The 25,431-nt window shown below is 39.4% G+C and overlaps 2 protein-coding genes across 2 annotated transcripts; one reads left to right on the top strand and one right to left on the bottom strand.

Annotated features, from left to right (window-relative positions):
* Positions 1–4,054: 4,054 nt before the first annotated feature.
* Positions 4,055–24,949, bottom strand: TRIML2 (tripartite motif family like 2). The gene is made up of 7 exons (XM_016185802.1): positions 24,761–24,949; positions 22,847–22,942; positions 17,519–17,701; positions 14,665–14,805; positions 12,604–12,626; positions 12,335–12,435; positions 4,055–4,647 (listed from the first exon to the last, which is right to left on the bottom strand). Exons 1-7 carry the CDS (start codon positions 24,947–24,949, stop codon positions 4,055–4,057), a joined length of 1,326 nt encoding a protein of 441 aa, XP_016041288.1.
* Positions 11,434–11,898, top strand: LOC103108713 (large ribosomal subunit protein bL27m-like). The gene has a single exon (XM_060186421.1). The coding sequence runs from the start codon at positions 11,434–11,436 to the stop codon at positions 11,872–11,874; it is 441 nt and encodes a 146-aa protein (XP_060042404.1). The 3' UTR covers positions 11,875–11,898.
* Positions 24,950–25,431: the final 482 nt, after the last annotated feature.

The raw sequence follows: 25,431 nt of genomic DNA, 5'->3' as shown, positions 1-25,431 counted from the left end.
CTACCTTGGATTGAACTCAGGACCTCATGCTTGAGAGTCCAATGCTTTATCCACTGTGCCACCTCCCAGACCACTGAACCTGGAAACTTGGAGCCTTATGCGTGAGAGCCCCTTTATATAACCATTATGCTCTCTGCAGCCTCCACCCATTAACTCTTAAACCTGAAATCTATCAGCAGTTTAGCAATAAAACAAACAGAAAACAGCTTATTCTCTATTACCATCCACTGTCCCAAATTTGACAGTGGTTGTTCTACTCCCTCTCTTAAATATTGTATTTAATAATTTAATTGCTGGGGATTGTTTAGTGCTAGAAGATAAAAGGATGAGTACATAAGCGTTGCCTGACTTACATGGAATTCTGTAATATAGGAAAAGTAGACAAATGGTCCCCATTAAAACAAAAAGACAAGCATATTTTTTGATTTTGAAGAACTCACTCTTGCTAACGTCAAAGTTTCTCTGGAGAATGAGTCACAATTAGAAAAAGAAAAAAAAAAAAAAACAAGTGTGTGCCCCTGAGAGGCACTTTCTAGTCAGCTGCTTCATCTGACATCAGTATTTTTAGACCCAATTCAATCAAATAGCTCTCATCCCTTGTGGTGAGGGAAGAAGAAAGGCAAAGAGTATTGATAACTCTGCTTCTGATGTGGCGTAGAAGATGTAGTCAAGGATGTGATGGTAGTGAGGGAGGAAGAGGGCTGGGAAGTAGTACACTTGTGGTATAACACACACATTTCTGTAATCACTTCTCCACTAAACATGAATGTTGGCAGACTGTTCCATACTCTCAGCCTATGTCTATCTATTCCTAGTGGGATAGGGCTCTGGGGAGATGAGGTTCCAGGACACGTTGGTCATCTGTATTTTGGAAATTTTTTTGCCAGTAAATCTTCAAATAAGAATTCTGTCCCACTTCCACCAGCAGTGAAAACGTGTCCCTTTTTCTCCACATCCTCTGCAGTATTTGTCATGTCTTTCCTTTCTGATGTATCTCATTCTCATAGGTATAAAGTGGTATCTCATTGTTGTCTTTAGTGACAAATAGATCAATCATTGTGGAAAGCAATCTGGAGACTTATTGGGATACAGGAATAGACATACCCTATGACCCAGCAATTCCTCTTCAGGGATTTACTCAAAGGAAACAGAAACACCTAGCAGAAGGGATCTGTATATACCAATATTCATAGTAGCACAGATTGTAATTGCCAGAACATGGAAACAACCCAGATAGATGCTCAACATTAGATGAGTAGCTAAAAAAAAAATGTGAATGAAGCTGGGTAATGGTACACCTGGCCAAGTGCACATATTTTCATGCACAAGGACCTGGGTTCAAGCCCTCATTCCCCACCAACAGGGGGAAAGCTTCACAAGTGGTGAATCAGGGCTGTAGGTGGCTCTCTCCCTCTCTATCTCCCCCTCCCCCTATCAATCAATTTCTCTCTGTTCTACCAAATAAAATAAAATTTAAAAATTAGGAAATAAAATAGTGGAATATATATATCATTCAGCTGTTTAAAATGATGAGGGTGGGTCCACCTGCATTAGAAATCAGGCTCAGGAAAAAACTAGTAAAGTTATGGGCCCCTTGGAATATACCTAAACTAGACCTACTAGCTTTTTTCAAAATGAAGACCCCCCCCCAATCTTCATTTGCAATATTCTTGTCTTTAGGCTCATGATTAGTCAACAGTTTGTATTTTAACACTTTTTCAGCCACTAGGTTCCGGATGCTACCATGATATCAAACAGAATTTCCTGGGCAGACGACCCCACTGATGTGTTCCTGGAGCCCCATATCCCCAGATACCTGCCCCAATGGGGAAGGAGAGAGACAGGTTGGAAGTATGGATCGACCTGTCAAAGCCCATGTTCAACGAGGAAGCAATTGCAGAAGCCAGACCTTAGACCTACTGCACCCCACAATGATTCTGGGTTCATGTTCCCAGAGGGATAAAGAATAGGAAAGCATTCAAAGGAAGAGATAAGATAGGGAATTTTGCTGGTGTGAACTGTGTGGAATTGTACCCCTCTTATCCTATGGTCTTGTCAATATTTCTATTTTATAAATAAAAATGAAAAAAAAAATGATGAGGTTCTCTCCTTTGCATCTTCTGGGATAAAATTTGAGGACATCATGTTGAGTGAGATAAGCCAAAAAGAGAAGGGCAAATATCAAATAATCTCACTTAATAGCAGGACTGAATAAAGATGGGGATGGAAATCACAAGTGACATATGGGCTGGACATGGTATATTGCACCAAAGCAAAGTACTCTGAGGAGAAAGGGGTGGGAGGCTAGGAAGAAAACTGGGTGCCTGCTACATAGGAAATCTTATGCATGTGTTGCACTGTAAAGCATTAACCTCCTCAATTAAAAAGAAGGAAAGAAAAGAAAGAAAAGAGAAAAGGAAGGAAGGAAGGAAGGAAGGAAGGAAGGAAGGAAGGAAGGAAGGAAGGAAGGAAGGAAGGAAGGAGGAATTCTGTTCCACCTCTGGAGATAGTATAATGATTACCAAAAAGACTTTCAAGCCTCAGGCATCAAATGACCCAAGTACAATTAGAAGCACCAACAAAATATTGCATCCCCTGACCCCAACCTAATCAACGCAACGAGTACCACCCCAGCATGCTTCACTTCAGACTATGTCCAGAGACTTCAGGTGTGGAATGACAACCCTTCAGCTTCACTACTCCGGTTAGACTTTTCCTTTCATAGTATTCTCTAATTCCATTCCAGGTGGTTCACTTCTTAACAAAGTCCCAAAACCTAGATATTGACCAGGTCCCCTGAGATAGAGCATATGTTCACAAGTATCCATAAACCAGGGCAAAATATATGCCTGAAAGCAAAAGTACACAATAGTCTGTAGTGAGTACCCTGCAACACTTCATCTGCACTATTCCAGCCTTCAGGATCATAATGGTTCAACAATTTGTTTGGCTTTGTATGTTAACTCTCTTTTCAGCCACCAGGTTCCAGAGGCCAGCATGATGGCCAGACTTCCTTGGACAGACGACCCCACCAATGTGTCCTGGAGCTCCGATTCCCCAGAGCCCCACTCTACTAGGGAAAGAGAGACTGGAAGTATGGATCTACCAGTCAAGGCCCATGTTCATTACAGAATCCAGACCTTCCACCTTTTGCATCCCACAATGACCTTGGGTCCATACTCCCAGAGGGATAAAGAATAGGAAAACTATCAGGGGAGGGGGATGGGATAAGGAGATCTGGTGGTGGGAATTGTGTGGAGTTGTACCCCTCTTATCCTATGGTTTTGTTAATGTCTCCTTTTTTAAATTAAAAAAGAAGATGAAGAAGAAGAAGGAGGAGGAGGAGGAGGAGGAGGAGGAGGAGAAGAAGAAGAAGAAGGAGAATGGGAACCAACAAAAGGCAGAGCTGAACAGTGCTCTGGTGTTAAAAAGTGGTGGTGGGAGGGTGGTGGCACACCTGGTTGAGCACACATATTACAATGTGTAAGGACCTAGGTTCAAGCCCCCAGTCCCCACCTGTAGAGGGAAAGCTGTGAAAGTGATGAAGCAGTGTTGCAGGTACCTCTCTCTCTCTCTCAATATCCCCCTTTTCTCTTGATTTTTGGCTATTTCTATCAAGTAAATGAAGACAATAAAATAAAATAAAAAATATGAAAGAAAAAATCTGTTCCTTTCTCCCATTCATACTGCAAAAGTTGTTCCTCTTAATGTTACTCCATATCTCTGATATTATCTTCATTTATTTTAGCCATTTTTTCTTGTTGCTGCTTTTGTTTACTTTTTAATAGACCTTAACCTAGAACTAATCTTAATGGTTCCAGATTATAATGCTTCTTTTTTATAGTGTGCTCTTTTATTTTTCTGTTTCATATAGGGCTTTCCACTCAAAACTCATTAAGACTACTTAGATGTAATCTTTCCGTCTAAAAGTGTTGAAAATTACACCAATGCAAAAGCTCCGGGGTGGTTCTTAAGCATAAGAAATCTTTACTAGAATACTTTATATTAATCCTCTTACAAAGTCACACTCCTAACTTGTAGACTCGTGTTAGATTTACACCAAGGATGATGGAGGGTTGACAGCAACATTACAAGCAGAATCTTGAGAGAAACAGATACCGAGAGAGTCTGAACCTGTGTCTCCATTTGAAATACAGAGAGAAAAGAAAGGCCGAATAGCTCCATGGAAGGTCAGATTAGAAAAAGCATAAATGAAGCATCCGTGAGTTGCATCATAGAATGATATATACCCACTTTCATAATATAGGAAAATTCCAATTTTGTTCATTTGCCCTGTCAGTGAGACCTTTTTTAAAGGAGGAAAGACCCAAAAGGTGCAACTGATTCCAAACATCGATCTTGTGAGCAAGAATTTCTTTCCTGAAGCTTTGTGTGTGTCATCCTCGCTGCTGCTATGAGGAGGTTCTTCATATAAACCCAACTGCCACTTGGTTGCTTTCTCCACGTCTACCTCCCAGTAGTGCTTCCCCGAGGTAAATCTCTCCATTCCCAGTACAGTGCAACTGAAGTCTAATCTTCTTGAATTATCAGGGCCATCCTGTTGAACATTTCGGAGCTTCACACTTTTCAGATCTTTAGATAAGGTCAGATAGTGATGAGCTGTTTTAGGATCTAAAGTTATTGGTCCTGCAGGGAGAAAGAACTTTAGTACATCAAAATTAAGCCAAACAATATTGACATGCAAGCATTTACTAATGTGTGAGTATAAGTCTTGGTCACCAATAATATGGGAAAGAATATCTAGGACAGGTAGTCAGGTGGTAGTGCAGAGGGTTAAGCACACGTGGTGTCAAGAGCAAGGACCGGCATAAGGATCCTGGTTCCCCAACTGCAGGGGAGCCGCTTCCCAGGCGGTGAAGCAGGTCTGCAGGTGTCTGTCTTTATCTCCCCGTCTCTGTCTTCCCCTCCTCTCTCCAGTTCCCTCTTTCCTATCCAACAGTGACAATATCTATAACAACAATAACTACAACAACAATAAAAAAAGAGCAACAAAAGGGAAAATAAATAAATATAAAAAGATTAAAAAAAAAAAAAAGAACATCTGGGACAGTCCAGGAAAAGATGGGAGAAGGATGTGAACATGAGAGTGTTGGAGAGACAGCATTGTGAGTATAGGAATGGCTTTTCATGAATAAGACTCAGATTTAATGCCTGCCCAGCACACTACCATCAGTCAGAGCTGAGCAGTATTAGTGTTTAAGATATTTAAGGTAGGCCTAATTATTTTCATTCTTTTAGAAAGTGACAGGAAAGTCAGAGAAGCAGAGAGAGTGAAAGAGGCCACAGAACATAAGCATCCTGATGCCATGGGGGTTGGGCTTGAATTAAACTTATGCACAAGGCAAAGCAGTACACTATCCAAGTGAGCTATTTTGCTGGCCCATGCATGGTTGGTCTAGTTAAATCTATACAGTATTTGTATAGCCAAACTACAGAATACTGATAACAAACCAAATAGCTAAATAAATGTTATCTACAACGTTTCCTGTAGATTCAGTGTAATAGCAAAATCCCAACAATCTTTTTCTTTTTTTCCTTCAGCAGCTTTTCATAGAAGGCAACAACCTGATATCTAAATGTATGTAGACAAAGGATCTAAGGAAGTCAAAACTGTTAAAAGAACAAATTTGGAGAACTTATAATGGTTGGTTAAAAAAAAGTTCCTTATAGTGTCATCTATCAAACTGGTGTGGTGGAAGTCGCAGGTTAAGCACATGTGGCGCAAAGCACAAGTACCGGCTTAAGGATACCGGTTCGAGCCCCTGGCTCCCCACCAGCAGGGGAGTTGCTTCACAGGCGGTGAAGCAGGTCTTCTGGTGTCTATCTTTCTCTCCCACTCTCTGTCTTCCCCTCCTCTCTCCATTTCTCTCTGTCCTATCCAACAACAAAGACATGAATAACCACAACAAGGGCAGCAAAAGGGAAAATAAATAAATATTAAAAAAAAAACTGGTGTGGTAATGGCAAACAAATACTATCAATAGGCCTGTTAGACACAAAAATTAAATATTAACATAAATAAATAAAAAGTTTAAAACATCTTTCTTTCATCAGGGTTATCACTGGTCCTCAGTGACAACTTCGTAAGTGGCAGCTGCTTTTTTTTTTTTTTTTTTTCCTTTTTCTTAATATGGGGACAAGTGAGAGATAATGTGAAGAGACACTTGCAGTAGCACCGCTCCACTGCTCACATTAACCTTCCCCTCCTGAAGGCAGGGACTAGAGGTGTTGAACCTGTGCTCTAGCAGATGACAACTTGTACACTCAGCAGTTACACTATCACCCAGCCCCCTAAACCTTCTGCTTTTTAAAAGATACTGTTAAACAAATTAAAAATAAGCCAGGGATTATTTGCAAAACACTGGACAAAAGACTGGTAGTTAAAATGTATAAAGAATTAATGGCGGCGGTTGGTGGCACACGTAGCTGAGAGAACATGTTACAATGCACAAGGACCCAGGTTCTAGTCCCCAGTCATGGGGGGGGGGGCTGGATGGTGGCACAGGTAGCTGAGAGAACATGCTACAATGCACAAGGACCCAGGTTTGAGTCCCCCATGCCTACCTGCAGGGGGAAAGTTTTGCAGGTGGTGAAGCAGAGCTTTGGGTGCCTCTCTACTTCTCTTCCCCACTACCTCCCTCTTCCCTCTGGATTTATGACAGTCCCTAACCAGTAAATGAATGAAGATGATAAAAGGTAACATAGAATAACATGAAAAATTAAAAAATAATAATTCATGGGGGATGGTGGCACATCTGGTTAAATGTACATGTTACAGTTTCTTTGTATGAGCAAGGACCTAGGATTAAGTCCTCACTTGCAACCTCTAGGAGAGAAGTTTCATGAGCAGTGAAGCAGTGCTGCAGGTATCTTTCTCTTTACCTCCCCTTTCCTCTCAGTCTCTCTCTATCCTATCAAATAAAGGGGGGGAGGAATTTGTTTGTCTCTATCTAATAAATAAATAAAAATATTTTGTGGTCTAGGAGGTGGCGCAGTGGATAAAGCCGTGGACTCTCAAGCATGAGGTCCAGAGTGATTTTTGGTGTCCTCTCTCTGTGTGTCTCTTTCTTTCTCCTCTTATCTTCTTCATGAATAAATAATTTAAAAAAATGAAAGCAAAGATTCAAGCTATAAGCCCACATGGACTGCTGCAAAAGCAGTACTAAAATGAAAGATTGGGAGTTGGGCAGTAGCGCAGCGGGCTAAGTGCATGTGACGCAAAGCACAATGACCGGAGTAAGGATCCGGGTTAGAGCCCCCTGCTTCCCACCTACAGGAGAGTCGCTTCACAGGAGGTGAAGCAGGTCTGCAGGTGTTTAGCTTTCTCTCTCCCTCTGTCATCCCCTCCTCTCTCCATTTCTCCCTGTCCTATCCAACAATGACAACATCAATAACAACAACAATAATAAAAAAACAAAGGCAACAAAAAGGAAAATATATAAATAACTTTATAAAATAAAAAATGAAAGATTATAATCCTACATCATAAAACAAAAATATCAAAATTATAGCCTTGCACCAAAAGAAGCTAAAAACAAAAGCTAAAATTCAGGGACCAGGTACTGGTACACCTGACTGACAGCATGCAAAAATTTGGGTTCAAGCCTTCAGTCCCCAATTATTGGGGGAAGCTTCAGGTGTGGTAAATCAAGACTGCAAATCTCTCTCTCACTCTTTGTCACCCTTTTGCACTCTCAACTTCTCTTTAACCTACCAACAATTTAAAAAATAATTTTAAAAAAGTTTAATAAAGCCAAAATGCAACCAAACATCAGTAAAGGAATTTAATAATAAAAAATAAAATAAAATAGAAAGATTACCAAAAAAAGCAACTAAAACCAAGACTGATTATTTGAAAAAATAAATAAATAAACAGAACTAGACAGGGGAGATACATAAAGTTAGCAAACAGACTCTTATGCCTGAGGCTCCTAGGTCCCAGGTTCGATCCCCTGCACAACCATAAATCAGAGCTGAATAATAGGAAAATAATAATAATAATAAATGATATAAGAACAAAAGAGAATTAATAGACTTCTGGCTAACTTCACCAAGAAAATGAGAGTAAACTCTAATAAGTAGAATCAGAATTAAAAGAGGATGTTATACAGAAATGCAAAGGGACATAGCGCACCAAAGTAAAAGACTCTGGGGTGGGTGGGTGGGGAGAATACAGGTCCATGAAGGATGATAGAGGACCTAGTGTGGGTTGTATTGTTATATGGGAAACTGGAGAATGTTATGCATGTACAAACTATTGTATTTACTGTTGAATGTAAAACATTAATTCCCCAATAAAGAAAATAAATAAATAAAGAAAGAAATGCAAAGGGTAGTAGGAAACTCTATTGACACCTTTATACCACTAAATTGCATAGCCTAGAGGAAATCAAAAAATTATTAGAATTATTAGAATCATACAGTTTCTGAGGCAATGCCAGAAAGAAACATTTACAAACATAATTGATGAAGTTATATCTTCATTCCAAAAGAAAACAAGGGCATTATATAAACTACTCACAACTATTACTGATGAACACAGATGAAAATATTCCCAACAAAACAGAAGCAAATTGAATGAAATGATTTACTAAAAGAATCATACATCATGAACAAGTAGGATCTAGTCCAGAGATGCAAGGATGGTTCAACATACACAAATCAACCAGGGTAATATACCACATCAATTAATGAAAAGATAACAATTGTGGTCCGGGAGGTGGCGCAGTGGTAAAGCTTTGGACTCTCAAGCATGAGGTCCTGAGTTCGATCCCCGGCAGCACATGTGCCAGAGTGATATCTGGTTCTTTCTCTCTCCTCCTATCTTTCTCATAAATAAATAAAATATTTTAAAAATCATACATCCTTTCAAAAAATTATATAACAATCTTACTATCTCAAAGGGCAATAGCTTACTTTTTTTGTTATACAACAAAACCTGTATGATATTATTAAGAAGTAGAAGATACAAAGAAATGGAAAGATAGTCTCTGAAATGGATCAGAAGGATGTGCATTATTAAAAATGATCTGATGTTAAAATAATATACAGATTCACTGCAATTCCTACTGAAATCCCAGTGACATTTAGAACATTACTGTGATTTATATGGAATGATAGAGATTCTGAATAACCTAGGCAACCTTGAGAAACAGAATGGAAGTGTCACACTGCTAAACTTCAAACTATATTAGTAAAGCTCTAATAGTAAAAACAGCATGATACTGGAATGTAAAATAGATGTGTAGATTAATGAATAGAATTGAGAGTCCAGAAATAAATTTTCACACATACTGATAAGTATTACAACATAAGAAACTAAGAGCACATAATGGAGTTATGAAAGTCACTTCAGGGAGTCGGGCGGTGGAGCAGCAGGTTAAGCGCATGTGGCGCAAAGCGCAAGGACCGGCAGAAGGATCCTGGTTCAAGCCCCCAGCTCCCCACCTGCAGGGGAGTCACTTCACAGGCGGTGAAGCAGGTCTGCAGGTGTCTATCTTTCTCTCCCCCTCTCTGTCTTCCCCTCCTCTCTCCATTTCTCTCTGTCCTAGCCAACAACGATGACATCAATAACCACAACAATGTTAAACAACAAGGGCAACAAAAGAGAAAATAAATATTAAAAAAAAAAAAAAAAGAAAGTCACTTCAACAAATGGGGTTGAAAAAATTGGGTAGACACATGCAAAAGAATCAAATGGGATTATCTGACACCATGCACAAAAATTAGTTAAAAATGGTTTAAGTGGTCCAGGAGGCGGCGCAGTAGATAAAGCACTAGATTCTCAACCATGAGGTCCCGAGTTCAATCCCCGGCAGCATATGCACCACAGTGATATCTGGTTCTTTCTCTCTCTGCCTAGCTTTCTCATGAAAAAAAAAAAAAAAAAAAAACTGAAGCCATTAAAATGTAAAGAAAACATAAAGAGCATACTTTACAATATTGTCAAGCAGTGATGCCTTTGAGGACTTGACTCCAATAAAGGAAGCAAAAGTTATAAAAAACAAATAAGGCCACATCAGATAAAAAGCTTCTGCACAGTGAAAGAAACTGTCATTAAAACCATAGTACTTCATACTGAATAGGAAAGAATATTCTTATAACATTTCCCACAAGGGCCTAATATCCAAGATACATAAAGAACCCAAAAAAATTCAACAACAACATGATCCAAAAGTAGACAGAATAGACAATTTACCAAAGAAAGCTAATAAGAATATAAAAACAAAATATGGTGGTCTGGGAGGTGGCACAGTGGATAAAGCATTGGATTCTCAAGCATGAGGTCCAGAGTTCAGTCCCCGGCAACACATGTACCATAGTGATATTTGGTTCTCATTCTCTCTCTCTCCTTCTATCTTCATGAGTAAATAAATAAAATATTTTTTTAAAAAAGTGTCCTAGTCAAGATTATGATGACTTAATATATATATATATCCATCCAGTGGTCCGGGAGGTGGTGCAGTAGATAAAGTACTGGGTTCTCAACCATGAGGTCCTGAGTTCAATCTCCGGCAGCCACATGTACCAGAATGATGTCTGGTTCTTCCTCTCTCTATCTTTTTCATAAATAAATAAATAAATAATTTAAAAGAAGAAAAAGTAGGAGGAGGAAGAGGAGGAGGAGGAGGAGAAGAAGACCAGAAACAGCAATAGTTTACTTAAAAGAAAAAAAAAAGGTGGAGATAACAGGAATGACCATACACTGTTGGTAGGAATAAAAATGTGCCCAGCCTCAATGAAAAGTAGTACAGAGATTTATTGGCATATCAAAAATTGATCTACATGAACCAACAGTTCCACTGGTAGGTGTCTATCTGAAGAACATGAAAAGCATTAATCCCAAAAGATACATGCACTCCTGTGCTCATTATAGATCTGTTTATAATAGCCAAGACAGGGAACAACATGAGTGTGCACATGTGTTTACGCTCATGCATGTATATGCATGTATGCATACGCACACTGGAATATTATTCAGCTATAAGAAAAATCTAGGGGCTGGGCAGTGGCATACCTGGTTACGAGCACACATTACAGTGCACAAGGACCCAGGTTCAAGTCCCTGGTTCCCTCCAGCAGAGGGAAATTTCACAAGTGGTGAAGCAGGGCTGCAGGTCTCTGTCTCGTTTCCTCTCTATCTTCCCCTTCCCTTTGAATTTCTCTCTGTCTTTACACAAAAATAATAAAAAATATCTAAACAAAAATCTTTTTTTTTTAAAGAAAAAAACTAAATTCTATTTGCAACAGTAAAAAGAACTGGAGGGAAGGTTATGCTAAGTGACATTCAGGAGAAAGACAAAAGATCAGATTTTACATATAGGTCAGCTATAAAGATACAAGACAAAGACACATCATAAAATGAAAACAAACACCTTGACTGACCATAAAATTGAAGCATGGACAGCTATTATGGCAGTGGCCCTAGTGGCATTAAGGACTAGGACAGCTGCCCTGCTTAATCCCCCTCAGGCTGCCGCTCTTACTGTCAGATACGCATCCACAAAGACAGGTAGCAGTTTCAAAAACCTTGGTGGAAAGTCACCAGGCAAATGCTTTGGCATAAAGAAATTAGAAGGTCACTACCTTCACGGGGGCAACATCCTTGCTATTCAGTGCCACTTTCACTGGCACCCAGGTGCCCACGTGGAAATGGAGAAGAACAAGTGCCTGTGTGCCCTAGAGGAGGGCATAGTCCACTACACCAAGAAGCTTTACGTGCCCAACCCCAGCAATTTGGAGGCTGTAGGTCTGGTTACCAAGCTACCCAGGGGCGCTGTGCTCTACAAGACATTTGTCCATGTGGTTCCTGATAAACCTGAGGGCACCTTCAAACTGGGATCTATGCTCTAAGCTTCCAGCTGAAGCCATTGGATAGTGAGACTGCAGCTTAGATGACAGCAGGGTAGAACTAGAAGAAGCTAAAGGTTGAGATATCAAAAGCCATCCTGAGGAAGAGGAACCCAGTGATGGCTGCAAAAGATTCTGTGATGAGGTGACTGACTGGGAAACACTTTGGGAGGATTGATTTGGGACCCAATAAACTTAATTGGAATCCTGAAAAAACAAACAAACAAACAAACAAACAAAAAACTGAAGGGTGGTGGTGGTGGTAGAGGTGAGGTAGCTGTGCACCAGAGTCAAGGCTGTTAAATTAGCTGTGGTGCAGGAATATGTGGTGGGCATGGTATGGTAATGCTTATTTTGAAGAGATGTTAAATCATCTCCCTAAAACTATATATAGAACATTCTAGGCTCTCAATTAAAAAAGAAGGGGATGAGGTGGGGAGAGAAGGCAGGCTTTTCAACTTACTTTGAAATTCTTTTAGCAACTTGCTTAGTCCTGTTATTTGGATGAAATTCAGGTCTGTGGTACACTTGAAGTCTACAGACTGATACACTAGTGATTCACCCCTACAAAGAAAGGAGAGTCTCAGATACTCTGTGCAGAACCCAGGTCCCTCCACCCATAGTATGGATATTATTACATGACCTCTATTCCTACCCCATCATCTTTACACTCTCTGTGCTCACACACTTGACACTGATTCTGGCCCATATGCATCTAAAATTAAAACTTACCTTTCCAAGAAATGTCTTGCATTCTATGGAGGGAAAGGAGAAAGGTTACTATTATGTATTTGAGATATATCTTGTTAGTTGTACCTTTAAAGAGAATCTTATTAGACCCACTAGCTATTTCCAAAATGGAGACGCTACATTTTCTTTTTTTTTAAAGTTTTTATTTATTTATTTATTTATTCCCTTTTGTTATGCTTGTTGTTTTCTTGTCATAGTTATTATTGTTGTTATTGATGTCATCGTTATTGGATAGGACAGAGAGAAATGGAAAGAGGAGGAGAAGGCAAAGAGGAAGAGAGAAAGGTAGATACCTGCAGACCTGCTTCACTGCCTGTGAAGCAACTCCCCTGCAGGTGGGGGCTCAGAGTGGGATCCTTAGGGCAGTCCTTGCGCTTTGAGCCACCTGCACTTAACTCACTGCGCTACCACCCGTCTCCTGACCCCAATTTTTCATCTGCAATATTTCAGCCTTTAGGTTCATTATTAGTCAACAATTTTTATGGCTTTATATGTTAACTCTTTTTCATCCACAAGTTTCCAGATGCTACCAAGATGCCAACTAGACTTCCCTGGGAAGATAACCCTACCAAGGTGTCCTGAAGCCTCACTTCCCCAGAGTTCTACCCCATTAGGGAAAGAGAGAGACAGGCTAGGAGTATGGATCAACCTGTCAACACCCATGTTCAGCAGGGAAGCAATTACAGAAACCAGACCTCTACCTTCTGCACCCCATATGACCTTGGTTCCATACTCCCAGAAAGTTAAAGAATAGGAAAGCTATCAGAGGAGGGGATGGGATATGGAGTTCTGGTGGTGGGAACAGTACCCCTCTTATCCTATGGTCTTGTCATTGTTTCCATTTTATAAATAAAAATTTAAAAAGAAAGAATCTTATACTAATGGAACTAGAATTTTACGTAATAATTTTTTCCAGACCCATGGTGCTAATTCTTTCATACCAAAATTTAAAATTACCAAGGGCTCATCTTATTCAGAGCACACCCTATTCGAATGTTACTCATCAATTAGTTCATGATGGAGGTGATAAATGATAGATGAGTAGATAGATGAAGAGGACTGCTGGGCGGAGTGGTGGCTGGAGCCAGGTCAGGCACTAAGGATGACCTACACACACTGTCTTGAACTAGGCCTAGTTCTAGAAAAAATCCGACCACTGTTATGTGTAGTTTTTTTTTTAATAATTTTTATTTATTTACTTATTCCTTTTTGTTGCCCTTGTAATTATTGTTGTCGTTGTTGTTGGATAGGACAGAGAAAAATGAAGAGAGAAGAGGAAGACAGAGGGGGGAGAGAAAGACACCTGCAGACCTGCTTCATCACCTGTGAAGCAACGGGGGCTCGAATCAGCTATGCTGGTATGTGTAGGATTTTTAAGTAAAAAGATTCACACTACAAATAAAAGTCTGGCAGAGGGACATAGGATTGACAGTCATAATAATTTACTTGTTGAAAGGGTAATGTGGGGTAGATAGTTATACAAAAAGACTCTCATTCCTGAGGCTCTAAAGTCCTGGGTTCAATCCCTTGCACCACCATAAACCAGAGCTGTGCAGTGCTCTGAGAAAAGGTCACGAGTTCAATTCCCAGCAACACATGTACCATAGCAATGTCTGGTTCTTCCTTTCTCCCCTCCTATCTTTCTCATTAATAAGTAAATAAATTTTTAAAGAGAGAGACACTGCCAGAAATTGATAGAAAAGAGGGTGATAGAAAGGCAGAGAGACAGAGAGACACCTGCAACACTGCTTCACAACTTGTTAAGCTTTTCCCCTGCAGGCGGGGACTGGAGGCATGAACTCAGATCCTTGGATATTGTAACATGTGCACTTAACCAGGTGTGTCACCACATGGTTTCAAATGAAATATAATTTTAAGGTGAAAATTCATATCATAAAACAGTTCTATACTGGAGTTTCATAATATTTCTGGTGCTTGGAAATTATCTAGGCTCATGAGCAGCTGCAGATGACTGACTTAGCTCTAGACTTGATCTTTGATGAACACTGTCCACTTCTTATTTCTTATACATTGTAATCTTACCTGGAGCATCACTACAGAGGGCTCCCCACACTTCTTCTTTAGCTCTGCTCTGATCTGTTGGAGTCTGTGGAGCTGTTTTGAAAGTCTGACTTCATTCTTTTCCAGTTTATCCATGTTCTCTTTAGCCCAGTTGTGTAGCTTCTGTAGAATCACCAATAGTGTTAGTGTTTGACAGCCAGTATCTCATTTATCCCCAAAATAAAAATAAAAACAAACAAACAAAAAAAACCCACCTGTTTTACTGCCTGTCATTCCAGACATATGCATGTTTAGATATAGTCGTGACATTTTTTTTTTTGCCTCCAGGGTTATTGCCAGGGCTCAGTGCCTGCACTACAAATCCACTACTCCTGGAGGCTATTTTCCCCATCTTGTTGTCCTTGTTATTGTGCTTCTTGTAGTTGTTATTGTTCTCACAGCTGTTGTTGTTGGGTAGGGCAGAGAAAAATGGAGAGAGGAGGGGAAGACAGAGAGGAGGAGAGAAAGATAGACACCTGCAGATCTGCTTCACTACTTGTGAAGCAACCTCCTGCAGGTGGGGAGCGAACAGAGATTCTTATGCCGGCCCTTGCGTTTTGCGCCATGTGCACTTAACCCACTGTGCTACCACCCAGCTCCCAGCCATGACTTTTTTTTTTTTTTTAAACCATAGCATTGTTCAGCTCTGTCTTATGGTGGTGCGGGGGATTGAACCTGGGACTTCGGAGCCTCAGGCATGAAAGTCTGTTTGCATAACCACTATGCTATCTACCCTACGCAGACATTTTGTTTTAATGTTAAATGGGACACTTAGTCAAAATCTGATTTTTTGGCACAACAAAATGTATTTGTTAGATATTGATACTGTACGTGTGCTTAATAAAAAAAAACCTGGACATCATACATATATATATATATTCAAATCCTTCATTAAGTTATAAATGAAAAATTATTTAAATTTAATTAAAAAATTAAGCCTGGGAGGTGGCTCAGTATTTAACTGTAACGAGGGAGCTAGCATAATGGTTATGTAAAGAGACACTTACGTCTGAGACGTCAAGGCCCCAGTTTTAAACACCACAACACCCACCCCCTACTACTAAACTATAGAGCTGAGTAGTGCTTTGGTATAGGAGGAAAAGACATGTAGACCTTCAGCATAAGGTCCTGAGTTCATTTCCTTGCAACTCATGTACCAGAGTGATAATCACTAACATCAGTTTGTTTTTTTAATTCTTGTAAAACTTTTCCACTTAGGCAAAAAAGTACATATACATAATTCTTTATTTGTTACCTTAATTTTATTTATTTATTTATTGTAGATAGAGACACAGCAAAGCGAGTAAAAAAAAGACCATAGCACTAAAGCTTCTTTCAATGTAGTGGGGGCTGGGCTCAAACTTGGGTCATGCACAAAGCAAAGCAGCACACTATCCAAGTGTGCTGTTTAGCCAGCCTTTACTTATAATTAAAAAAATTAATTGGGGGTCGGGCGGTAGCACAGCGGGTTAAGCCCACATGGCGCAAAGCACAAAGGACCTGCTTAAGGATCCTGGTTAGAGGCCCCAGCTCCCCACCTGCCGGGGAGTTGCTTCACAGGTGGTGAAGCAGGTCTGCAGGTGTCTATCTTTCTATCCCCCTTTGTCTTCCCCTCCTCTCTTGGTTTCTCTCTGTCCTATCCAACAAAGAATGACATCAACAACAACAATGATAACCACAACAAGGCTACAACAACAAGGGCAACAAAAGAGGGGAAAAAAAGGCCTCCAGAAGCAGTGGATTCATAGTGAAGGCACTGAGCCCCAGCAATAACCCTGGAGGCAAAAAAAAAAAAAAAAAGAAAGAAAGAAAGAAAATTTAAGATTTATTTATAGAGAGAAAATGAATGCATCACTCTGGCATATTTGATGCCATAGATCAACTTCAAGACCTTGTGTATTAGAGTCCAACACTTTACCACTGTGCCACCTACAAGTTTGACGTTTTTTTAAAACACTAATTATATACACTATTGCTCTGAAATCACTTTTTCTTAACAGATATTCTCTTGGCAGATATTCCTTATCCATAGAACTATGTTTTCTTTCCCAGATATTAAAATATATTCCATTGTATGTACAACATTGTTTCCTGATGCATATTGATTATAGCTAATATCTCACTATCAATATTAATATTACAATAATAACACCAAAATCTTATTATATACACAGTATGTACAAAATGCTGTTTTAAATTGGCATTGTATTTATTTTTCCACTCACTTCTCCACTGTAATTTTATGAAAGGTCATTATTATTCCCATTTGAGAGCAAAGGAAACTGAGTCAAAAGAATGTGCTTGAGATTTCTCAGAGAGAGCAATAAACAGCAAACTCAGTAGGAACTTCATTAATCTGGCTTCAAAGGCAACTTCTTAACTCCATACAAAAATTTACAGTATGGCCCCATAAAAATTTTACAGCATTATTTCATCAATGTGTATTTAAACACATGTAAATAGTTTGCAAGGATAAATTCTCAGAATTAGGATAGCAGGGCAAGTACAGTTAAAAAAAAAAGTGTCGGGAGTTGGGCGGTAGCACAGCGGTTTAAGTGCATGTGGCACAAAGCTCAAGGACAGGACTGACTGGAGTAAGGATCGAGGTTCGAGCCCCTGGCTCCCCACCAGGGGAGTCGCTTCACAAGTGGTGAAGCATGTCTGCAGGTGTCTTTCTCTCCCCCTGTCTTCCCCTCCCATCTCCATTTCTGTCTATCCTATCCAACAACAATGACATCAATAACAACAACAATAAAAAAACAAGGGCAACAAAAAGGGAGTAAATACATACATAAATAAATAAACATTAAAAAAAGGTGTCATTTTAACATCTCACCTGTAGTATCTCCTGGGACTTCTCTAATTCTTTGTCAAACAGTGTTAGGGGATATGTACAGGATTCACCCAAGGTTTGATTGCTTTGCTGGTTCAGGAAGTTCATCTGATATATTTCAAAAGTCAACTGGAACACCATCTTATTTTCAGATTCAATCATCTCTTCAAAATTCTGCTCTTCTTCCTATCATAATTAGATTTCAGATTAAACACCACAAGTTGAGTACAGGTAATTCCATATTTTCCTTTCTAAATCTATATAAAGACAAGGAAGTACAAAGCACAGCAAAGGAAATATAATGGCTAACTACAGAGGGCAAAGGACTTCAGGATCAAGATCAGTGAAGACATAACACAAACTTAGAATATGAAATGTAATTAAAAAGAATGCTATACTGCCAACCTCCAAGGAAAAGGGAGCATTTTTGGGAGTTGAGTGTAATCACCAATGGCTAATGATTTCATCAGTCATGAAGCTTCTTCTTCTTTTTTTTTTAAATAATTTATTTCTTTATTGGGGAATTAATGCTTTACATTCAACAGTAAATACAATAGTTTGTACATGCATAACATTCCCCAGATTCCCATTTAACAATACAACCCCCACTATGTCATTCATCATCTTTCAGTCATGAAGCTTCTATAAACTCTTTAAGTTACTAAGTTTGGAGAGCTCCTAGATTGGTGAACGCATCCACATGTTTCTAGGGTGGCATGTTCCAGTGCCAGGGGTAAGACTTCCTTGGGTAGACCTCACTCTATATCTACCTAAATTTGATCATTGATATTTTTTTCTAATAAACTAATAGAAAGCAAGGAAGGAAGGAAAGAAGGAAGGAAGGAAAGAATGCTAATAGATTTAGAAAACAGAGCAATATACACCTCAGTGACAAAAAAGAAGATATCCTGGAGAATTAAAGTAATGTCATGATCTGGGAGGTGGGATAAAGCATGGGAGTCTCAGGCATGAGGTCCTGTGTTCGATCTCTGGCAGCACATGTACCAGAGTAATATCTGGTTCTTTCTCTCTCTCCTCCTATCTTTCTTATCAATAAGTAAATAAAATATGAAAAAAAAAGTTAAGTAATGTCAATGACATTTGCTGATGCTTTAGATAGTGGGTGTGAGTAAAGAAACACCAGTGGGCCAAAGTTTGAATACTATACATCTGTCAAGACCATAGAAAAGGAAATAAAGAGAAATTGGAGAGATAGGCAGTGTATCAGATATTCAGTTTTAGACACGTTTGTTTTGTTTTTATTAGTTCATTATATCTCCAAGATGAGATACTGCTGAGATTTTGGGAAATAAAAAGTCGTTGTGAACTGGGGTAGGGAAGACAGCTTTGTGGTCATGCAAAATGTTTTCAGTACTGCTCAGCTCTGGTATATGGTGGAACCTGGGACTTTGGAACCTCAAGCATGAGTCTCCTTGCATAATCATTAAGTTATCTACCTCTGCCTTTGATCTCTCTCTTATTAAAGAAGTAAATAAATGGGAGTCTGGTGGTAGTGCAGCGGGTTAAGTGCAAGTGGCTCGAAGTGCAAGGACCCGCGTAAGGATCCCGGTTTGAGCCCCCAGCTCCCCACCTGCAGGGGAGTCGCTTCACAGGCGGGGAAGCTGGACTTCAGGTATCTATGTTTCTCTCCCCCTCTCTGTCTTCCCCTCCTCTCTCTATTTCTCTCTGTCCTATACAACAATATCAGTAACAATAATAATTACAACAATAAAAAAACAACAAAGGCAACAAAAAGGGAAAACAAATAAATAAATAAAGAAAGAACTAAAGACTAACTATTAGTTAAAAGAAAAACAAAGTAAATAAATTACTGGGGTCACATTTGGTTGAGCACACATATACCATTTGCAAGGAATCAGTATCAAGGCCCCATCACCCACCTGTAAGGGTCAAGTTTCACAAGTGGTGAAGCAAGTCTGCAGTCTCTTTCCTCTCTCTCTCTCTCTCTCTCTCTATTTCCCCCTCCCCTACTAATTTTTCTCTGTCTTATCAAATATTTTAAAAAGTAAAAGGTAAATAAAATATCTAAAATAGGGAGCTGGATGGTAACGCAGCAGCTTAAGCACACCTGGAACGAAGAGCAAAGACTAGCATAAGGATCTCAGTTCAAGCCCCCAGCTCCCCACCTGCAGGAGACTCGCTTCACAGGCAGTGAAGCAGGTCTGCCAAGTGTCTTTCTCTCCCCTTCTCTGTCTTCCTCTCCTCTCTCCATTTCTCTCTGTCCTAGCCAACAATGATGACATCAGTAACAACAATAATAACTACAATGACGATGATAAACAACAAGGGAAACAAAAGGGGAAAAATAAAGTTTCTTTAAAAAGAATATATTTAAAATAAAGATTAAAAAGAAAGAATTTTGAACTGAAGGGCTAGGGACATAGGTTCCAAGTTTAATCTCCAGCACCTCCACAAACCAGAGCTGAACAGTGAGTGATCTGTAGGAAGAATATATATATATATATATATATATATATATATATATATATATATGAACAGGAGACATACATGGTGGAGAGTCAATTTAATGATGATACTTAATCAATTTAATGATGATACTTAATCTTGTGAGCTTAGGAAATCAAGATTTATCAAGAACCTAACCACTCTAAGATAGGAAGTAGCACACCAAGTTGAACCCTACCAGGCTCAAGGACCTGTGTTCAAGCACACTTTTCAAGTGAGGTATTTCAACAGCCAAGAAATATATATTATGAGTGTCTCCAGCATATGTAATGCCAGGGCTTCATATGCTCATTCAATGCCCTGTATCACCATAAGCCCGAGCTGAGCTGTTCTCTGGTAAAATAAATAAATAAATAAATAAAAGTACTGCAAATAATTATTTGAGGAATATAGCAAATCACTGTTTTAGCAATGGGATGCTGAAGACTGAATCTGGGGCAGCAGATCTGTACTATGTGCACTTAGCCCGGTCCTCCACCACTGGGCCAAGGGCTGTAGATTTATAAAGCAAAGCTTATGAGACACAGGTCAAGTTGACAGCTGATATCTTTGTACTTGCCCTTCCTCTGCCTAGAATATTCTTTGTAGACTGCAAAGCTCAAGTCTATATTTCTTTGAGTCTCAGATGTCACTTTCTGAATGGCAGGGTCCTGATCACTTCATATAAGACCTACGCCATAACACGTTAAAAGCACATATAGCGAGGCTGGGTGGTGGCCACCTGGTTGAGGGCATGTATTACAATGCGCAAGGACCTGGTTTTGAGCACCCGGTCCCCACCTGTAGGGGGAAAGCTTTACGAGTGGTGAAGCAGGGCTGCAGGTGTCTCTCTGTCTCTCTCCCTTTCTATCACCCCCTCCCTCTTGATTTTTGGCTGTCTCTATCCAATAAATAAAGATAATAAAAAAATTTTTAAAGCACATATAGCACTTATCATGTAGCATACTACATATTATACCTGTTTTATTTACATTATTGCACCTGGAGAGACAGCATTATGGTTATAGGCAAAAAGACCTTCACGACTGAGACTCTGAAGTCCCAGGTTCAATCCCCAGCACCATCATAAGGCAGAGCTTAGCAGTGCTCTCGTCTTTCTGTGTGTTTCTCTCTCTTTCATTAAAATAAAAATTTTAACAAAGGAATGCTGTTGCACAAGAATATAACTTTCTTTTTCCATTACTGAAGCATCTAGCATAGTCCCTGGCAAGCAGGAGAACCTGAATATGTACTAAATATATAGTACCTGAGGTTGAAAAATCTCTAATAATTCTCAAAATATTTGCATACTATTCTTCCCTGTCATTAAATAGATATTTATTTTTGTTTAAAAGGAAAGCTGAGGGGCCAGTTGGTGATTCACTTGGTGAATATGCAAGAACCCCAGTGGAAGCCCCTGGTCACCACCTCCAGGGAGAAGCTTCACAAATGGTGAAACAGGGCTGCAGCTGTCTCCCTGTCTCTTTTTCTTCCCCTCTGTTCTATAAAAAACAAACAAACATGAGAACAAGAAAAATAGTTTACTTGGATAGTGCACTGCTTTGCCATATACACAATCCAAATTCAAATCCAGTTTCTACCACACTATAGAAAACTTCAGTCTTGTGGTCTCTTTTACACATTCTGTATTTATAACTCTTTATCTGAAAAAGTCATTCCAGACTATGAAACCTCAGTGATAATAAATAAGTAAATAAATAAATAAATAAATAAATAAAACTCTGAAAGTCCATTCAGAATCTGGACTATCTGGCACAGAACAGAGTTAAGTATAAAGAAATGGTTTCAAATCAGAAATGAAACCACTGTGTAATAAATAGTGAGTCCTCAATTTGGGTAATTTTCAAACTACTCTTTAAATGGCTTCAGGATTTATCTAGCCACCAAAAACACATTAGGTGTTCATTCTCCAGTGACAACATGATATGCTATGTTACTCATCTTTTTTATAAGTATCTTATTTTTATTTTTTTTTTGCCTCCAGGGTTATTGCTGGGGCTCAGTGCCTGCACAATGAATCCTGCTCCTGGAGGCCATCCCCCTCCCCCCTTTGTTGCCCTTGTTGTTGTAGCCTTGTTGTGATTATCATTGTTGTTGATGTCAATCGTTGTTGGATAGGACAGAGAGAAATCGAGAGAGGAGGAGAAGACAAAGGGGGATAGAAAGATAGACACCTGTGGTCCAGGAGGTGGCGCAGTGGCTAAGGCACTAGACTCTCAAGCATGAGGTCCTGAGTTCAATCCCTGGCAGCACATGTACCAGAGTGATGTCTGGTTCTTTCTCTCTCTCCCTATCTTTCTCATAAATAAATAAATAAAGATCTTTTTAAAAAAAAAAAAAAAAAAAAGAAAGATAGACACCTGCAGACCTGCTTCACCGCCTATCAGGCGACTCCCCCGCAGGTGGGGAGCCAGGGCTTGAACCAAGATCCTTACACCGGTCCTTGTGCTTTGCACCACCTGCACTTAACCTGCTGCGCTACCGCCCAACCGCCCCCCCCTTTAAAATCTTTTTTATGAATACGAGTTGTGAATACTATCTCACTAAAAAATTTAGTAACTTTGGTAAGTATTTCTTTTCCCACGAACAAGTTCAGGATAATTTTGTTTGCTCAAAAGACATTTTAATTTTTGTGAGCTCTCACTGAAGATACTTTCTGCTGAGTTTTTACTCTTTTGTATTGATTTTTAAGAGCTCTTTATAACTTAAGAACTTAACACTTTTCCTTCCTGTGGATTTCAAATATCTTTTCTGCTTTGTTATTTGTCTTTTAACTTTATTTATTTATTTGCTATCCAACAATACAGGTAATTTTTACCCCTAAGAATTGAGGTCAGGACTTACCTGAATCATTATCATTCTTTCTTTCTCACCAGTCAATATGTTTTTAACCACTTCTAGTTTCTCCTCCACTTTGTTCAATTTCTTCTGGAATGACCTCTGAAGAGAAATTTATCAGAGAATTCTAGGTAATGTATTTGCTTTAGAAAATTTAGTAAATATAGGCAGAATATCTGAACAGATATATTTTTAAAGATATACAAGATAGTACAAAGTACATGAAAAGGTGCTCATTAATTACCAGAGAAAGGTAAATCAAAACAAGATTTCAATTCACACCTAATAGAATGGATTGTCAAAAGGATAGAAAATAGACATTGGGGGTAGGGGAAGATAGCATAACAGTTATAGAAAGAGACTCTCATGCCTGAGCCTCCAAAGTCCCAGGTTCAAACCCTGTACTACCTACCATAAGTCATAGCTTATCAGTGCTCTAAAAGGAAAGAAGGAAGGAAGGAAGGAAGGAAGGAAGGAAGGAAGGAAGGAAGGAAGGAAGGAAGGAAGGAAGGATACATGTTGGATAAGATATGAAGGAAAGGAAAGTTGGTACAATGTTGCTAGGGCTGTAAGCTGCTACAGTCATTATGGGAAACAGTATGGAACATCAGCAGAGGGTATTGTGCTAAGTAAAACAAGTCAGGTTAAGGAGAAAGACAAATAGGGGAGTGGGTGGGATGGGGTAAAGAAAAGAGAGGAAAAAGCAAATATATGATCTTACCTATACACAGAATCTAAAACAAAACAAAATAAACAACAACACCGAGTCAGTGGAAGCAGAATGTGGGCAAAACAGATGAAGGGAGTCAAAATCAAAGGCACAAACTTTAAGTTATACATAAATTATGTAGAGAACATGGGCAATGGTACCCCCTGTAGTGTGTCCATGTTACATTGCACAAGGGCCTGGGTTCAAGTCCCTGGTCCCCACCTGCAAGGAAGAAACTTCATGATCAGTGAAGCAAGTCCCTCTTTCTCACTCCCTCCAACAATCGGATTTCTAACCCTGGGCAACTGAAAATTCAAAGTCCTGGTTATCTTTTCTAAGCCTTAAAGTTGAAAGCTTCAGTATGGTATTTGTTTAGTATTTTTTAATGTTTGGTTTTATATTTTTATATATTTTATATTTTAATTTATTTATTATTGGATAGAGACAGAGAGAAATTGAGAGGGGGAGAGGGAGAAAGGGAGAGAGACAGAAAGATACCTGCAGCCATGATTCACCACTCGTGAAGCTTTCCCCCTGCAGATAGGGACCAGAGGCTTGAACCTGGGTCTTTGTACATTGTAATGTGAGTACTTAACCTCCTGGACCTTTGTTCAGTAGTTTTTGAGAAGTATCAAATAAGGGGATGGTTGTAGAGAATTAGAGTATCTCTTTCCCCCAAAAAACAAATTAGTAGAAGTCAGGTGGTGGCTCAACTGATTGAGTGCACATGTAACTATATGCAAGGACCTTGGTTCAAGCTTCCATTCTCACATCATCTGCAGGGGTAAAGTGTCACATGTGATGCAGCAGGTCAGCCAATCTCTCATTCTCTCTCCCTTTTATCCCTTCCTTCTCAATTTTTTCATTTCCCTATCAATTATAAAGACAATAAAGTAAAATATAATAAAATAAAGGCCAATGGGAGCACTGGATTCCTCATGCAAGCAACAGCAGGAGAAAGAGAGAACGAGAACCCTACCTGTGGTGGGGGGGTGGTTGCTTCACAAGTAGTGAAGCAGATGTCTATCCTTCTCTCCCCCTCTTTAGATTTCTCTCTGTCCTATCCAACAACAATAAAGAAAAGTGGTAAAATGATTGCCAGGAGCAGTGGATTATAGTGCAGACACCTAGTTACCTAGTCCCAGCAATAACCCTGGAGGAGGGAGAGAGAGAGAGAGAATAGAGTTCTCTGGGCTCTGAGAGAAGCTTACCCTGTAATACTTAGCAGCCTCTTGGATTGTGTACACTGTGTGATGCTTGTGCTCCTGGGAAATGAAGCATTTCTCACAAAGTGTGACTTGGTCATCAGCACAAAATAGTTGCATAGTTTCCAGGTGTTTCTCACAAATGGCATCTTCAGAAAGTTCTTGCTTTAACTGGGTTCTGAGTTTTTTGGGCATGCTGATGTATCTCTAGTTGAAGACCAGACAGTTTCTGATGCAGAATAATTCCCTGTACTCCAAACAGGAAATGTGTAATCAGCTTCCTCTTTTTTAAGCAGACATACTTGCCAACCTGTGTCCATGGTTTATCAGCCCAAACCTTAGTCCAAGATGACAAAGCAGCCTAGGGGTCCCCATATTTGTCAAATGGGGCAAGTTTCCAGGAGTGCCCTGCTTGGGTAGGAGACACAGGGAGAGATACCCTTGTGAACTGTGGTTAGAGGGGCTTGCTCATTGAGAATTTTTGAGCAACTGGTTGAAAAACTATTTAAGAGCAATAAGTGGTCCACCATTATTTTTAAATCTCTCTTTGGAGATGCTGAGTTAGAAAATACATATTCCTTGTAAATAGCTGTCTTATAAATAAAAACGCCTGTTTCTCATCTCTAAAAGAAAAGAAAAGAAAATATATATTCCTGTCTCTCAATGAACTAGGAAAA

Source organism: Erinaceus europaeus, chromosome 2 (assembly GCF_950295315.1).
Source record: "Erinaceus europaeus chromosome 2, mEriEur2.1, whole genome shotgun sequence".
NCBI classification, from domain to species: Eukaryota; Metazoa; Chordata; class Mammalia; order Eulipotyphla; family Erinaceidae; genus Erinaceus; species Erinaceus europaeus.
This window is presented reverse-complemented; position numbering and strand designations above follow the sequence as displayed.